General features: G+C 36.6%; 1 protein-coding gene across 2 annotated transcripts in view; it reads left to right on the forward strand.

The window, feature by feature from the left end:
* Window positions 1–17,796, forward strand: part of Lvrn (laeverin) — a 77,426-nt gene extending 59,630 nt beyond the window's left edge. Inside the window, exons 16-20 of one of the 2 annotated variants that reach the window (XM_015488606.2) lie at window positions 1,457–1,564; window positions 2,483–2,650; window positions 2,860–2,997; window positions 11,118–11,193; window positions 16,210–17,796. In XM_015488606.2, the coding sequence (XP_015344092.1) occupies window positions 1,457–1,564; window positions 2,483–2,650; window positions 2,860–2,997; window positions 11,118–11,193; window positions 16,210–16,350 (631 nt within the window). In that variant the 3' untranslated portion in view covers window positions 16,351–17,796. Of the gene's footprint in view, window positions 1–1,456; window positions 1,565–2,482; window positions 2,651–2,859; window positions 2,998–10,428; window positions 11,089–11,117; window positions 11,194–16,209 lie in introns of those variants that run through there. The other variant, XM_048792008.1, reaches the window with a different exon arrangement.
* The last annotated feature ends 640 nt before the right edge of the window (window positions 17,797–18,436 follow it).

Here is an 18,436-nt window from a genome sequence, read left to right on the forward strand (position 1 = left end):
GGAGGGGAGGGTGGATAGTAGAGTATAGGAAAGGTAGCAGAATACAACAGTTACTAATAGGGCATTATGTAAAAATGTGGATGTGTAACCGATGTGATTCTGCAATCTGTATTTGGGTTAAAAATGGGAGTTCATAACCCACTTGAATCTAATGTATGAAATATGATATGTCAAGAGCTTTTTTGTAATGTTTTAAACAACCAATAAAAAAAATAAAGACCAAAAAAGAAATACAAAATATACAACATTGATTATTCCCTCAATTGTACCCTCTGAGAGGCTAGAAATCTTAGCTCTAGGGTATGTAACTGGAAGGACATAGAACTGAATACATGAGAAGGTGGAAGAAGGTGAGAACTGCCTAAGATAGAATGGACAGGCAAATTGTGTGAATGAACAGAACGGCCAAATGTGCTCCATCAGGCAGCACATATGTTAACCAGACGTATTCTCGGCTCTCCTAAATTAGACTGAAGTGGCTTACTTTTTGTAGCATCCTAGGCCAGTTCTTTTCTTCGAGCAACCTTGGGGAGTGACTGCATTTCCTCAGAATTCCGTCTTTTTGCAGCCAGCTTGGGGTTGGCATGGGTTGGGAGAGGGAGTAAGTTATGTAAATTAATGTCCAGAACTCTCTCTCAGAGGATCTCCACCCTTGGACATTCCACTTTTGCTTATCACAAGGTCAGGCTAGGCTGGGTTGAAACTATAGGGTGGAGCAACAGCGTTTGGCTTTTGCATTTTCTGGAAATTTACAGCCAGTTTGGCTTCTTTTACCCAGACCCCAAACTTGGAGAGGGTAGGAAGACACACTGCAAGGGATTTCTTACCTGGATTTATTGTTGCTTTTATCTCTATTATTTTGGAAATTATTTTGCTTTGAATCACAATGTGTATCCTTGCTCAGCTATAAAAATAAATCAAACCAAACCAACACCTCTGTTCTTTTCCTGTACATGCACACAATAGCCAGGAGGAGTAAGGGAAGAAACAGATACTTAAGCAAGGGAAAGCAAACTGCAGAAGGAGCAAAATAAACTATTTTCTTTCTTTTTCTTGCAGAGAGATCCTTATTTTTAAGTGTATTAGATCAGATACTATAAAGACTTTTTTTTTATCCATAAGGCAATTACTGTCAAAGGGAGGAAATTGACAACAGATGTGGAGTGTGTGTACACCCATGTGTGTTTGAGGGAGATGAAAGATGGCAGTAATTTATTTCTAACTTTCAAAAAATACTAGTCTTAGGAGTTTTTTTAGTTCCTGAGAGCCTCTCAGCAAAAGTTTCTCTGAATCTTAAATCCATTTGTCATCCACAAAAGCTATTTTTTAAAAACAGACCTGATATTATTGAAAGGAAGCTTTAAAGTGCTCATTCTTTCATGAAGCACTCATTCTTGGAAGAAAATGAAGGTGATAATGTGAAATGAAATGCTTTTCTTTGACTTTTTCCTTCAAGAATATCACTGGAAAAAGTTTTTGGAGCTGCATGTTGGTTGGGTCTTGAAGACTGTCTCCAGCTGTCAAGAGAACTCTTCAGAAAATGGATGAACCATCCAGAGAACGAGTATGAGTGACACTGTAATTTCCCTTGTTTGTGTCATATTTTAGAACCAATGTCTCTATCTTTTGGATGTTCTCACAGTGGCAGTGATCATTTTGTTTTCACTTGGTTAATATCTCTGTCTAATTTCTTTTCAAATATCCTTTTAAAAAACAATCGTCTATATAGAATGAAATAGTGATTATCAGGGGTAGAGATTTGGAGGAAATGAGATGTAGATCCAAGTATACAAAGGTGCACATCCATAGAATGAACATGTATAGAAATATAATGTAAACCATGACTAATATAATGAGTGATATTGTATTGATTTTGGTACTTTTGCTAAAAGAGTAAATTATAGGTTCTTGCCACCAAAAAAAATTGTCTTTGCATAACAATAGAAGATTCAAATTCTTAGGTAAATTGTCACCCAGGACCCCTCATTGCTGGTGCATTCTTTCCATAAACATTTAACATAGAATTCTCTCTGCTGCTTGTTTTGAGTCTTATTGGGTTGTTCATTGTGACTGTTTATTCACATTAGGTCTATGAACTTATCAGAGCATCTCCCCGCCAACCCCCGCCACCCTCTAAATTTGAAGTCTCACTGAAAGCTGAGACTACATTTTTGTCTTCATTACCTCTACCACAGGAGGAATATGACAATGAGTTAGAAGACCAAATTGCTTTTATCCACCTACATCATACTATTCATTTACTTCTCTCTGAAAACTCACTTTTTAAGCTAATTAGATGATCTTTTCTTATGGCATGAATGCAAATGACAGTTCCTGCATTACTTTTCTATATCTCTACTTTGATTTTTATGTCTGGGGTTTCAAATATTTTTTTTTCAAATATTTTTTCTACTTCTAAATATGTGACAACCTGAATAACTTAACTACTGTGAGAAATATCATTGCATGTTATACCTTACAGAATACCTTATCCAATTAAAAATGTGATTTTATGTTATGGCGTTGCCTTGGGAAGTGATAAAGAATGGGACTTTTTGTTAAATGTCTACATTAATACAACAAAGGAGGAGGAAAGGATCCAACTTGCTTATGCAATGAGCTGCAGTAAAGACCCATGGATACTTAACAGGTGATTGTGGTCAACTTATTTTAAAAGTTCCTGGTGGAGGGATTCAATTTATATACCAAAAGGAGAAAAACAGAAATGTGCTAAAGATTTAAAAAGAAACGTGTTTATGAATTGCTAACTTAAAACCATGGGATTTTAATTCAATTTATTTGACTCTGTATTGAATTTTTTAAAATTTTTTTTTTTTTTTTGCAAATGCACTCTTGAAGATATATGGAGTATGCCATCACTACATCTCCATTCACTTTTAATGAAACAAATGTAATGGAAGCTGTGGCAGCATCTGAAGTTGGCCGGTACATAGCAAAGGATTTCTTAATCAACAATTGGCAAGCTGTGATTGAAAGGTAAGAAGGAAGCTGCGATCTCTCTTCTATTTAGGTCACTGACCTGTGCCAGCTTTTGACTGGCATTGACACAGGAGTCTTTTGCACTGCCTTTGCAATGGTTTAGAGAAGCAATGATCTTTCCTGCATTTTGTCTCACCACAAATGGGAAGCCATTACTTACCTTCAATTTTGAATTTCTGTATGAAAATGTATTTGCACAGGATATTTATCTACCTCGGTTTCCCATCACACCCATGAAGAAGTTTGTCTTAAAGAGATGCAGATTTGAGCAGATTGTGTTTTGCTTTGTGCATACATGATCCATTCATTTATTTTGTGACTATTTCATCACACTATCTTTAAGAAATAATGCTCAGCTGGGTGCAATGGAACATGCCTGAAATCCCAGCGGCTCGGGAGGCTGAAGCAGGAGGATACTCAGTTCAAAGCCACAGCCTCAGCAACTTAGTGAGGCCCTAAACAACTTAGTGAGACGCTGTCTCTAAATGAAATGTTAAAAAGGGCTTGGGATGTCCCCAGTACCAAAAAGAAAAGAAAGAATATTCATTACTATGTTGACCTGGGATGTTGCTCATGTCTTTAAATTTTTGTCAGATTTCTTTTACATAGTTGAATTCTGTATCCTTGAGCTCTTTAAATTTCTTACTTAAGATTCAATTTGCTTGCTTCCTAGCATCTCTGTTGGGTAAAATATATATAAACATGTAAGACTCAAGACAGTACGTCCTTCACGACTGGTTTTTCTAAAACATTACTTAACCATTCATTCTGAAAAGCCCAGAATTAATCTGTCCTACCTGCTATTTAGATTAAGCAGCTACAAAGCAGCCAAAAGTTAAGATCCAAGCACATGAAAAGTTGTAAGATACCTTTTCTAAATATATCTCTTTAAAACAAAATATGTAGAATATAAATATTTAAGAATATTGAGTATGATTCTTTTATGCAGCAAAATAATAGAATGTTTTCCTTTTGTAAACATTCATTGAACACCTTTACAACACCAAAAAGGTGGTTTTGATTCAGAAATTTTAAATGTTCAGATGAGAATTTATCTATACTGTACCACTTCTCTGGTTCATAATGGAACATACATATTATACCCATATAATAAGAATATTGTCCTTTTCTCCTATTTTAGATTATCTGTTATTGTTGGTTATTTGCTTTAGATGGTCATTTAGAGGTGAATTTTGACTTCAAGTTCTGCTTGGGTCATTAAAGACTATCCCCTCCTTCCTTAGCCTTAACTTCCATGAGGAATTTGAAAGTCGAGTTTGAATTCAAAATTATGTGCAAAGGTACCCTGATTGCATGAAGTTTCAGAGATTTGAGCCTCATGGGCTGTTTGTTAGTCTCTGTTCTCTCTCCTTGGAGCTTTTGACAAAACCCTCTGTCCCCATGCCCACCTAGGTCTAATGGGCCTGGCTTTTCTGGTCTATGAAGCCACCTATCTTTTTGTTGTGTTGGTCAGCTTGCTCTCAGTCATTCTCTTTAGCTACCATCCTTGACTCTTCTTCCAGAATCCCTTGATGACCTCTTTGGTAGCAATTTTGGAATTAAAATGTTAGGCAAACAGCTCATTTAAGAAGTGTGTCGTGGTTTGCTTGAGGACCTGTGTTGTAATCACCACAAGGTGTCACACTCTCCATTCCTTCTGAAGCACTGTTGGGGCCCCGAGGAAGACACAGGGTACAGTAACTTCCCAGGCTTACTCTTTAGTAGTGCCTGGCACTCAGCATCCTCATAGGATGTCCTGGAGTGGCTCAAAGTGAAGTGGTGCTGGTCAACCCCAGGAGTTGTCCACATACAGAGAAGGAAGCCTGAGTCCCAACCAGAAACTTCCAAATTTAGCAATGTTTCAGAATCACCTGGAGTGGCTAATAAGCATGAAGATGCCCAAGTCTATCTAACCTTTTCAAATCAGAATCTTCTAGAACAGTATAGAAAATCTGTATCTCTCACTGGCTTCCCAGGTGATTCTAGTTTTGTTTAACATGAGACCAGTAGATGCTGTATTTAAAATTACATGAGGCTGCATTGCCCCAATATGAGAGCCATTAGCAAATATATGGAAATTTACATTAACTGAAAGTAAATAAAATTTAAAAGTCAATTCCTCAATCACACTATCCCTGTTTTAAGAGTTTAGTGTGCTTAGAGAACAGCACAGATACCAAGGACATTTCTATTATTGTGGAGAGGTTAATTGGACAGCATTGATCTCAGGGGGAAACAGCCACTCCATTCATTATTCTTTCTTCTTATACCATACACAGCACATGTGCAAATTGAAACTTCAAAACAGTTTTATAGAATCCTGACATAAATAAATGTATGGTGCCACCTGAAACACATATCTGGACTTTGCTGCTCTCTCTCTCGTCTATGATAATGCATTCCTCATATTGGCCTCTTTAGCCCATAGATGTCACTAGACGAGAAAATAAATGATAAGGGCACGCTTCTAATTAAAAAAAAATCTTATTTATTTTCTTTATTAAAAATTAGAGGACAATCAGCCCATTCATTAGACAAACATATTGTACAAATGTTAACCATAAGAGAGAAACTGAGTGCCAGGCACATGAAAGGTTTTTTTGCAACTTTTCATATAAATTTAAAACTATTCTGAAATGAAATTTTTTTAAAAATTAGAAGATGCACTGTACATGTGCTCTATTGAAAAGGTGTTAAAGACGGCAAAAATTGCTTTTAATTTAAGTGACTTTAGGTATGTTTTAATTTTTATTCCTCAAAATAATTTAGAGAACAGAAAAATGTTGGCAATATTCTAGTGAGGCTTAAATTCTACTCTTTGAAAAGTTTATTATCTGTCAATTTATTAAATTAAATAAAAGCATATTAGTAATTCCTTTCTTAAACTCCAAATGAGTCTTATCATTATCTCCAAGAAGTTCCTAGATTATAAATGCATGGCCTTTTAACTATGGCTTGAATATTTCTATTGTTTACTCAAGAAAACACCACACTAATATAATAGATGCCATATTTATGGCAAATTAATCTTTGTTCACTCCTTTTGCACATTCTACTACAAAATTTCTTTCAGATTCAAACAAGTTTGCTTTCTACATTGAATACATTTATTTTCTGTGTTTAGATTATAGTTTTGTTCAATTTTGCTGATGGTTTTATTTAGAATAGACAGTGATATTTTATGAGTGATTAAAATAATATTTTAATTTAATAATTAAAATATTATATATCTTTAAAATGGCACAGGAATGTTTACTTCTTTGTACATCAGAATATTTAATTATCACTTTCTGAACTGTTATATTTGACATGAATATTAATATGTCACCAGTCTTCATGTAACGATGAAGATAGAATAAAAAGCATAAGTTAAAAAAGATTATGCCAAATTAAACTTTATATTAACTGTGCAAAAAGTATTTATGCTGGATTTTCTAAAATGTGACAGATCACTTAAGGTTTCTCAAGTGTGTTCCACTGAATGTTATTCATGGAAAACACTGATATGCCTTCTGTGAACAAGGTAGAAATGGCCCAAGCTGTTTAAAAATTGTCAGTTTTAACCCTCCCTTTTGTAAACCTATAAGGTATGTTAACATTGTAAAGTCTTGAAAAGCCCTGCAAAAAGAAATGTGGAGTTTTCCATGCATTTTGAATACTTAGCCTCTTACAGGTACAGTCTTTCTGAACATAAGCTTGGGATATGTGTTAGTCAGCTTTTTGTTGCTGTGACCAAAATAACTGCCAAGAACAACTTAGAGAAGAAAGAGTTTATTTGGGGTCATGGTTTCAGAGGTTCATTCCATGGTCAGTGAGCTCCACTGCTGTGGTCCTGAGGTGAAACAGAACATCATGGTGGAAGGATATAGTGGAGGAAAGCTGTTCATTTCATAGCAGCCAAGAAACATAGAGGGAGGAAGAGGCTAGAGAGAAGATGAACTTGTCTAGGGCATACTCACAGTGACCTATTTCCTTCAACTAGATCCCATCCCCCAATAGTTCATTCAGCCACATGATGAGATCAGAGCCCTCATAAGCCAATTATTGCCTAAAAGCCCTACTTCTGAACACATGAGGGAGTACATTCCAGATTCAAACCATAATAGGATACTCTATTGTCAACAAAATGTCCTTTTGCCAGTAGATCGCATGCTCCAGAAGAAGGATAGAATGGAGAGACATTTTTTTCCAGCTCTTTCATCCAGAACTGGAACTGAAACATGTATTTATTTTTTGTGTACTAGTTGACATTCAAGCGTTGGTTTCCTCCTCTGTAAAATGGCAGATGTTGTATCAGACAAATTCTAAGGTTCTTTCCAGTAACAAAATATCTTAGTTTTTTTTTAAATTTTTTATGTAAAGATACAGTTCAAGCTCTTATGGGGAGGTAAAGTGATAAGTACATAGATCTGATGAATGCTGTGAAAGAGAGATCTCAAGGGCTTTGGGGATTCAAGAGGAAGTGGGGAGTAGATTGTGATTGGAACAGGTGGTTTGGGAAAAACACTCCTTCTATATGAGAACCTGACACCAGGAAATTTCTTGATGCAGGGCTGGGAGGCTTATTTGGGTCTGGTCACAAAAACTGATCTGCTGGAGCTTAGAGCACCGGAAAAGGGAAGATAGGGTTGAGGAGATAAGTTTGGGGGTAAGAGGTTGGACATGTTATAACAGGATTTGAATATCTGCCACGGAGTTTGATTTTGTGTGTTCCTCACTGGTGATTTCTTATTTCTAACTTGTGTCTGTGAGGCACATACTGGTTGTGCTTAATGCCGATAGTGTGTTAAGGCTATTAGGGCAATTGCAGAATGTGGGGGGCGGGGGTTGTGGGAAGATCTACAAAGAACTCTATAGCAAAGTGGTGGTTTATTCCTCTAAGAATTATAGAAAGTGTCTCTTCATTGTTTTTCTTGTCCTTTTATTTACTGTGATTTTAGTTTTTTCAGTCTACCTGCTATTCCATTAAAGACATAATATGTCATAGAGTTAAGAACACAAAATGTAGAATCAGGTCAATCACAGGTTGAGAAGAATGCTAATGTGTGACCTTAAACAATTTTTTAAAATCTAAGCTTCAGTTTTTTTATTCCTAACATGGGGATGATAACCATAATCATGTTTAAGATAGTTTATGAAATGCTACTTAAAGTACTCAGCACACAATAAGTGCTTAAAGTTCATTATTATTAATATTATCTTACTGGATTGTATATCTGTTTTATTATGAGTCCTTATGTCAATCAGTTTCTCTTTCTCAATACTGTCATTTTCTACTTTATGACATTGATAACATCCTTTAGCCCTGTTGGAATGCCATGATTAGGATGAAAGAAATGTTTATACTTGTAATAATTGAAGTTTTCACAACCACCCATAAAACAATTCTCAATTAATTTTACAGGCAATTAATTAACCCAGACTCAAAAGTTTTTAATGGGTGATGGGTTTGGTCCTGGCTGTAGGATCTGGAATTAGGATTAGTATGACCAGAGGGCTTTTCACCACTCTCATATGGTGATATCCTTCTGGGATCCTGTGCTTAGGGATGCAGACATGATGGGCATGGGGTGGGGGACTGGTCGGCACATCTAATGCAAAAACAAACATCATCTCAGGATGTCTAGCTTTGGTCCTGGTGGGCATGCAGTGGTCAACACTGGTTTTAAGTACATCCTTCCCCTGTCTCAAGCAGTCATGGGCATGTTTCACCATGACGTGCAGGCAGTCTTGTGGACGTTGTCTCCTAGAGTAAAATCATAAATGTTGCATGAACACCCTGGCAACAGCAGTCCACAGACTTTCTCCTCCCCTCAGCCAGGTCTAGCATTCTTCCCAGGAAATCTAATCCAGATAAATATGTTCAACATTTGATTCAGTAAGATAACTTGATTCTTGTGGGCCTGGAGTGGTCAACTGCTCCCACTCCCATGTACAGGGCATTACACTTGCAGCTGGGGGGATTTAGTTAATTGTTGGATCAAAGATGAATTTTTGAATGCCGACTCCAAGGGAGACTCCTTGTCTTATAAAAGATACCTTTTAGGTTATAGAAAGTCAATAGGTAACAGCTATGGATGGATCCTATGAAAGAACTTGAGCAAGAGTAAAACAATAATATTTTTGTGACTCTTTTATTGTATGTGATAAAAGTGATATTCATGCCCTTGCCATTCTTGTTAAGTGGGCTTCACGGCTGATAGGAAAACCCTAGTTTTATTTGAATACAAAATTCAATCAATTTCACACCTAACTGGTCCAAAATGCATCCTTTCTTCATCTTCCCTAAACACATGATTTCTCCTACTGCTGTTATATTGCTTAAGTCCTAAGCTTGAAAGCAGGGGTTCATTTTCTCTTCTGCTCTGTTGTATTTCATGATGGAAACAGGGTTGAAAAGGTTGCAGAGGAGCAAAAACAAACTGAGATGTTATCAGAGTGCAGTGGCCAGGCCCTGAATTAGACCTCAATGCTTCCCTGATGACCTGGTGGCCATGCTCTCTGCAAGCAATCAGACCTGGCTAGGGACAGTGGGGAGAACTATGAGAAATGGGAGAGGCTGAAAGTCAACCATACTAGAGTGCCAAATCACTGTACCCACACTAAAATTGAATATTAGTTACCATTTTCTTTTTATGAAGGATAAAAGGTTAACTATTGACATACATTGGCTCTTCATGTTAATTATAATAAATCGGAATTCTGAAGTATAAACTATTGGTAATGCATATATTTTTGATTAGTAATAATGAAAGAGAATGCATTTTCAAGAGAGGTAAATCATGTCTTTCTCAAAAACAACTCCTGAGATTGAGGAGATTGGGAAGGAGTGGAGTTGTTTGGGACCCTGGTAGGCCTTGCACACACACTATCTCATTCAATCTGCTAAAGCCTGCATCTAACTCTATGTTCCATTTTTTACACTCTAAAATTTGATAAAGATGATTTCAAACCCAGCTCCATCGCTTGGGGTCACCTTTCTCCTGTATTTGGCAGAAAATCACACATTTGACATAGTAGACAGTTTTCTTCTGTTTTATGTTTGTCTTTAAGATTGAAGCTTGATTTTTTTGAAACTCAAATTTCTTATGCTTTGGGTTTTTTTTTTTTCTACTTGTCTCTTTAAAATGGAGCACAAAGAGATATTTACCCTTTCCCCATAGACACAGGTTTGTTTGCTTTGTCCTCTCTTTGCTCCAGTAGCCATAGCTTGACAAACTTGGGACCCTAAAAACTGAAAGCTCAATTTTCTCTTTTATTTGAACATATGCAAATGAACTCTTACAATTTTTAATTTCAAGTAGGCATTTTGAACTAAATCAATTGCATGTATTAATTATCAAGGCAATGAAACCATTTATTTTTCAGTCCATTATAATAATCTTATTTTAATTTAATTTTTCTCTCTTTCTTTTAATGCATCAAAAGTCCTTAATTTACATTTTTAGCTACAGCAACACCACTTTGGACAGGTATGTATCTGCTCTTTTTCCATAGCAACAGCTTTTTTTTCAGATTATTCTTGTTAGATATTCAAGGACACTGACTGAAGGGCATTTTTTAATTACCATGCCTATTGGAGGTTGCCATGGGACTGAGTTTTCAGTGATCATCAACATTCTGAGAGTACCTGAAAATAGGAATCCTCTCTCCAAAAACATAACTAATACAACATTTTTAATACAGTGCACGGTACTTTAGTCAGTGGTTCTGAAACTGACCCTATGCCAACTATTGCTTTTTAAGGGCCATAATTTTACATGTTTATTTACTGCCTTATAAATTTTCTTAATTTGAGACATGGAACACGTATTCTAACTACCTCATTAAAAAAATAAGCACAGTTGTTGCTTTTAAAAGAGCTTTTAGTATTTAAATAAAACTTCAAAAACTGTTACACAACTCAGTATTTATAAATGTCTTTAGTGCTAATAGAACTTTCTATACAACAGATTTTCTATTAAAAGATGAAATTGGACTTCATTCCTGTTTTTGCCTGGATTCGGGAGATAGCAATTAATAAGGGTTGTACATTTAGTATTTATCTGCTGCACAAAACACAGCTTTATTTTGCAAAATAATTTTGACCCTTGAATCACATTTTTACTGTTTTGTAGGTATGGAACACAGTCACTGGTTACTCTAATGTACGTAATTGGAAGAACCATAAGTACAGATCTACAGATCATGGAGGTAAGCACCTTAAACATTGAAAAACATATGATAATTTGGAAAGCACTTATGATACTATTTGGATTTGCTAAAATTAAAAATAACATGCTTACCTAAATTATTATACTCTATATTTCCATTGGTGGTATTATCACTGTAAAGGAAGTGGTTTTTAGTTATCCTTCTGAAATGGACATGTCTGTCCATGGAGGGTTGGATTTCATTCTTGCTCACCTGAACTGCTACAGTGGACTGGCCTGGGCTCCCTCTCCCAGGTTGCTCTTCCCCTCATGCCTTCCTTTACATTGCTGCCAGTCATTTATCCATTCTTTGGGGTTCTTCATAGCTTTTAGAATAAACTTTAAAAATATTTTAATTAGTACATGATGCCCTTCATCATCTGGCCTCTGCTTTACTCTCTGGCTTCACTTTTGCTTATATTACCACTGAGTATGAGAAAGCAAGAGAGACTAACAAATACCCCACATACTTTCCCTCAAGTATACATAGTGCTTACAGATTTTATTAGGTTATCATTTTTTTTTATGTTTTCTAGACTTCAGAAACATTGTACCTTCTGTTTCTGGTATCTTCCCCATCTCTGCTTTGGTTGGATAATTCCTAATTGCCCTTTAAGATCCTGCTCCAACCACATATTCTAGGAATTTTGTAACAAATAGATTTATACCCTGTTTTCCTCCATGCCCCCAAATCATCCTATGAGTGTCTTTATCATAGTGCTTACCACATTATCCTGAAATTAGTGTGTGAATATGATGACCATGTGAGGTTATTATAAGTTCCTCAAGGACTGAGATAATATCAGCCGTATTTGTATTCTTGAAGCCTAACACAGGGCTTTCCATATCTTGTATTTGCTTTCCTCTGGGCTGCGGTTCTTCTTACACAGGCTTTCTTCATGTGGAAGCTCCAACTTACATGACTTTTTGCACTCTCAGTTGCAGAAAAAGTAATCCTTTCTTACCCACCTTCAGGTTTCTGTCCTGGAAAAAGGACTTTGATTTGTCTTAGCACTAATCATTGTGTGTAGCCGTGGAGGGATAGAGCCTAGGATACTACGATTGGTCTCATGTATCCAAACTTGGAGCTAGCCCAGCTCAAACTCCAGGCACTGGAAATGGGAGAGGTATAGTTCTGGAAGGAAAAAAAAAAGAATACTATAATCAGAAAGTAAAATGAGAGGGGAAAGAAAATGTCTACAAAAGGACAAAAGGACACCACACACACACACACACACACACACACACACAGAGAGAGAGAGAGAGAGAGAGAGAGAGAGAGAGATAACCTTCACATATCCAGTTGCATAGGCAAAATTAGATTTCTAATACTGAAAGTTGGGAAAGACATGGAACAATTGGAACTCCTTTGAATGGCCGGGGGTGGCAATGTAACATGGTACAATCACTTAGGAAAACAGGCAATTTTTAAATGTTAATCAGACACATATGACATAACAATTCCAATTCTAGATTTCTGCTTGAGAAAATGAAAACCTTTGTCTATAGAAAGATTTATACATAGCAGCTTTATTCACATTAGCCCCAAATGGAAGTCATCTAAATGTCTACAATGGGTGAATTGTAATGTCACCACACAGTGGAACAGTACAAATACAAAAGGAATGAATTTGTGTAGAAATACAGATGAATCTTAAGTTGATTATGTTGAATACAAGAATCCAGTTGCATTCTAGGAAAATTTAAAGTGACAAAAAAGGCAGATCAATGGCTTCCTGGAACAGAAGGAGGGATGAACTGTAAAACACAAGAGGGAATTCTTTTTTTTTTTTTTTCGTGGTGCTGGAGATTGAACCCAGGGCCTTGTGCATGAGAGGTAAGCACTCTCAATGGAGCTATTTCCCTAGCCCAAGAGGGATCCAATGAGACAATTTAGCCAAAAGATGAGTTAACTGTCAAAATATTGTTTTGAGTGATGAAAATGAGTACTGTTTCTTGATTGAAGCCGTGGTTTCAAAGGTCATGGCTCAAACTCATTGAACTATACAGCTTACTGATCAGCTTATTGTTCACAAATTATATTCCAATAAAACTGATTAAATTAAACATCATGGCCTGAAACTATATTAATATGTACATGAAGATGCTGTGTAAACAAAAAAGGAAACTCAACTCTCCCCAAGCAAGTAAACAAACAAAAAAAAAATGTGTAGGACCTCAAGGCCTAATATTTGATCCTAAGTAAAAAAAAAAAAAGAGAGAGAGAGAGAGAGAGAGAGAGAGAGAGAGAGTGAGAGAGAGAGAGAGAGAAAGAAACAGTCTATTATGCAGTAATCATGAGGGAATTCCTGAAGGAATTATCTTTGTTTGGGGTTTGGCTGGCTTGAGGCTGAACTGTCAGAACTTGATGTATCAGGGAGTCCCCACATAGGAGGGAGGAAGGCACACCCAGAACATGATGGGAATGAAGGTTCCAGGATCAAGACTGAGATTTTGTTTGTATATTCCAATGCATATTAGTTCATCTTTGGCTTTACAGAAACCAGTAAATTTGTGGTGCTGTTTAATAAATGAAAGAATACAGTTGGTATAAATTTAACAATCCTCGAACTTCCAAAACTATAGTTACTATAGTTTTGGGAAAATGCACGAAAATTTATTTAGCAGTAGTTATTATTGCAATTCTGAAAATTAGTTATGATGGATATCCTTGTCAAAGTATTAGTGTCCAACAGTCCTACTAGAACATATTAGTCAGTTCACATGATAATAACTAAATAATTACTAAAAAGGAAAATGAAAAAGAAGTCATCTGAGTCCCTTGTCCCTACTCACCCACACAGCTTCCATATACCCTCACACTTCTGGCCTGGTCTTAATGCTCCACTCTGCAAGAAGCCTGGCCTTACACATGCTCTTAAGCACATATGGAATCCATCTATGGTCCTGCAGGTCCCCAACTCTCTCAACACTGCAATAGCCCAATCATCAGCATGCCACCTGTGGTGTGGAGCTGTGGACATGTGGCTCCCACTTCCTGGCAGGTGTGGGCAGGGAAGGAAAGAATGAAAAGCTAGTTCCTAGATCCTTAATCTGTTTTCCACTAGAACTTTTCCATACACAGTAATTAAACTTGATAGCCTGATTACTACTCAATCTCAAGTGCATCAAGGTTTAAGTGGGTTTTATGAGCAGGTATGGGTACACTATCATCTTATGGTGATATGTGTTCTGAGTTCTAACTCACTGACACAGAAATAGACTTTCAGAATATCATATTCTGTTGTGGTCTGACTTACGTATAATATTGTGGCAAATATTATACTATCCAGTAACTAAGTTCTAGGCCTGATCCAATGAGACAATTTAGCCAAAAGATCGGTTAACTGTCAAAATATTGTTCTTAATTTTTTTTTGAACTAATAAATAAAATTACACATATTTATAGAGTAACTCTTTAATGTTTTAATGCATGTATGTTATGTAATGTTCAAATCAGGGCATACCTATCTTCCTCCTCCTTCTTATCTACTCCATCATTATTTCTTTTTTAAAAAATATATACATATTTTTAGTTGTAGGTGAACACAATACCTTTATTTTATTTTTATGTGGTGCTGAGGATTGAACCCAGCACCTCATGTGTGCCAGATAAGTGGCTCTACCACTGAGTCCCAGCCCCAGCCCCCATTATTATTTCTTTGTGATTAAAACATCATCTAGCTTCATTCTTCTGTGTGTGCTTCTCCATTTTCCCAGTATTATTTACTGATATGACTGACCTTTCTCCAATGCATGTTCTTAGCAGTATTGTCAAAGTTCAGTTGGCTATAAATGTGTGTGGGTTTACTTTTAGCCTCTCTATTCTGTTCCACTGGTTGATATGTCTGTTTTCCTTTTTCAATAGTTTTTTAGTTGTAAATAAACACACTATCTTTATTTTATTTATATATTTTACGTGGTGCTGAGAATCAAACTCTGTGCCTCACACATGCTAGGCAAGCGCTGTACCACTGAACCACAACCTTAGTCCCGATATATCTGTTTTTATGTCAATACCATACTGTTTTAGTTACTATAACTTTGCTAATATATTTTGAAATTAGGTAGTACAATCAATGCCTCTTGCATTCTTTAAAAAAAACTCAAGATTGTTTTGGCTATTCAGGTGTATTTGTGTGTGTATGTATGATCCTATACAAATTTTAGAATTGTTTTTCTGGTTCTATGAAGAATCTCATTGGTATTTTCATAAGGATTACATTGAATCTGTAGATTGCTTTCAGGAGTATGGACAGTTTATCCAAATTGATTCTTCCAGGCTATGAACATTGGAAGTCTTTCCATTTCCTTTGTGCCCTCTTCATTTTCTTTCATCAGTGTTTTCTAGTTTTTATTGTAAGGTTCTTTCACCTCTTTGACTAATTTTATTTTAGTTATTTGGTAGCTACCAGAAATAAGGTTGTTTTTCTGCTTTTCTTTTCCCCAGATAATTTACTATTCATGTTTAGAAATGCTATTGAATTTTGTTTTTTGGGTTTATATCTTGCAACTTCACTGAATGTTTTATTAGTTCTAATATTTTTTGTTGGATATTCGGTATTTTATAAATATATAATCATGCCATCTGCAAACTGTTAATTTGACTAAAATATTAAAAAATAAAAAATAAAATTTGTGGTATATACCCGTTTTGAACTTTGGAAATTGTAAAATTTCCTTTGAGATACAAAAGAGTCTCACTGTATCTCTGTCCACAAAACTTACATAACATTCAGTAAATATTTATGGAGGCTTAGGATGTGCTTTGGGAATAGACAAAGTTCTGTTTCGTGAACCTTCTAATCTGCATTTAACTTTTCTGGGTAAGCATGGTCTTCATCACATTTGTCTCAGTCACCAGTCTCCCCAGGGACACATTATCTAGGTATACACATTCCTGCTACTCTCATTACCCTTTTTCAGAATCATGTTGCCATTTGGTATGAGCTTTGTTTTATATTGTGTAAGTGAAAAGTTAGACTGCACTGATTGGCTTGTCTCTCTGTCCTTCCAGCTGCAGCAGTTTTTCAGTAACATGTTGGAGGAGCACCAGAGGATCACAGTTCATGCCAAATTACAGACAATAAAGAATGAAAATCTGAAAAACAAAAAGCGAAATGCCAGGATAGCTCAGTGGCTTCGGAAAAACACATAGTTCGTGGCGACTCTTAAGCATGCCTCTCACATATAATCTTATTTGATCACAGTTTTGATTTCCAATACTTTGTGAGTTTGGAAAATCAAATGTTATTTGTATTTTGGTCACACCCACTATTCAGAGTCCTATTCCTCCTATGTTGTCATGTTTGGCCCCAAGGCTCTGTGAATGCAGAGGATTCTGTGAACCCTGCTGTATTTCTGGGGAAAGTTTTACTTCATGTTGGGCAATAAACCCACAGAATTTACTTTAAACGCCTTGTAAAAACAAATTTACCTAAGAAAGTCTTGCTTATTGTGTTGTGAAAGCCAATGGAATATTAAATCATTGGCATTAATGAAGAGCACATTCTTTTCTGAGGGAAATACAGATTTGCAATACCCTAGGGTTTATTTAGTCCAACATTGAAAGAATAATGAGAACATAATATGACAGTGTAAAAAAACAGAAACCAGAAAAATCATATCAACTAGAGGACAGAGAAGCCAGAGAAAAGCAAGTTTGAAAAAGGAAGAGCAGACATTTTTTACAAGCCATACTAAGTGTCCTGAGGGCAGAGAAATGGGCCTGCTCCTGCCCATTTCTCCCTCCCACAGTACTAAGTACCTTAACCCACACTTTGCTAGTACTGAACTTTATGATGTCACAAAAAGACAAGTGATTGTAAGATCCACGAAGTGCTCTTAGGATTCCCCTTGTGGTGGCCACAGGAGAGGAAGGCCCTGCCCTGCAGCTCTTGCATGTCACTTGCCTGTGGAACCAATACTCCATCAGCCAAAGCTTGTGAGTGAAAATAATGATATCAGAAGACAGTGGCAGCCTTCAAATCTGAAGGGAAACCTTCAAATGAAGAGAAATAGGACTAAAAGTGAAACCAGAGCATAGTTCTTAGTTTTGCACTCAGGGGAATAAGTCTGAAATGTGGTTTTATTTGGCCACATTGAATGTGGACCAACTGAAACATTTTTATCATTCTCGTGTGGAATTAGCTTAGTTTTGTTGCACCTGATTAAAAATATGACAACTAAGCCAAAACATTCCCATTCTAGACTTTGTTTGTATACAATTTAATCCCTGGGTTTTTTTTTCTTTACATTTTACGTTTTTGTAAAATGGGGGCTAAAAACCTACAGATCTCCTATCTACCTCAGAGAAGTCTTTAACAATGTTATATAAACTCAAGGCAATGTGATCTAAGGCTTTTCCCCCTATTTCTTATGTAAGTTAAGATAGCCACAAACTACGATGCAGTACCAAAGTTCACTTTTGATTTGCTTCACCAGAGGATGTTCCCTTAGCATTGATGGGAGGCTGTGGACTTCAGCATGTGGACAAACCAAAGCATAGTCTCCTCAGACCTGACCATGGGTCAGAGGTCAGAGAGGTTTTCTTTAAAGCCAGCCTTGTAAATTTTAAGCAATAAAATATCTCCATGACTTCAAATTGTTATATGTAAGAGGTTTTTGTTTCTTCTGAAACATTCATTGTCTATTTCCATATTTCCTCTGATAATCAACCTCACTTTTCAGTAACCTTATCTTCACATTTCCTCTCAACTGCTTTTCTTTCCCCCCCTCTTTCTCTCCATTTCTACTCCTTCATTTCCTTTCTCATGCTCCCCTGTGGACCTTTCTCACCCTTCCAGTGATCTCTGCCTTCTGTCTGCATGGTTATCTTCTCTCTCCTTGTTCTTTCATGTTACCCTGCTCTGGATCTGCCCAGTGAACTTGGGAGCTGACACCTGAGGCCACGAGGGTTCTGATGCCTGCAGTCAGTTGATGTCAAGCACTATTGACCTAGTTGAAAGAGCATGTGGGCAGATCTCTCCAGTCTGTGTATTGAAAATAAAAGAGTTTCATTATATCTTAGTTTCCATAGTAATTAAGTAGTGCTGAAGGTGTTTCTCCAAAATCAAATGCACACAGAGAGAGCAGCACATGCACAGCCTCAGAAGCAAGAGAGCAGGTCAAGAAGTTCCACACAACCAGAATGCACAGGGTAAAGGGGAGATGGGTGACATGGGGTGGAATAAGAAAGTGGGGTCCAGACCTGAAAGGGCTTTGTAAGAGGAGTTAAAGAGTTT

The sequence above is a fragment of the Marmota marmota genome, unplaced genomic scaffold, assembly GCF_001458135.2.
Source record: "Marmota marmota marmota unplaced genomic scaffold, marMar, whole genome shotgun sequence".
Lineage (NCBI taxonomy): Eukaryota > Metazoa > Chordata > Mammalia > Rodentia > Sciuridae > Marmota > Marmota marmota.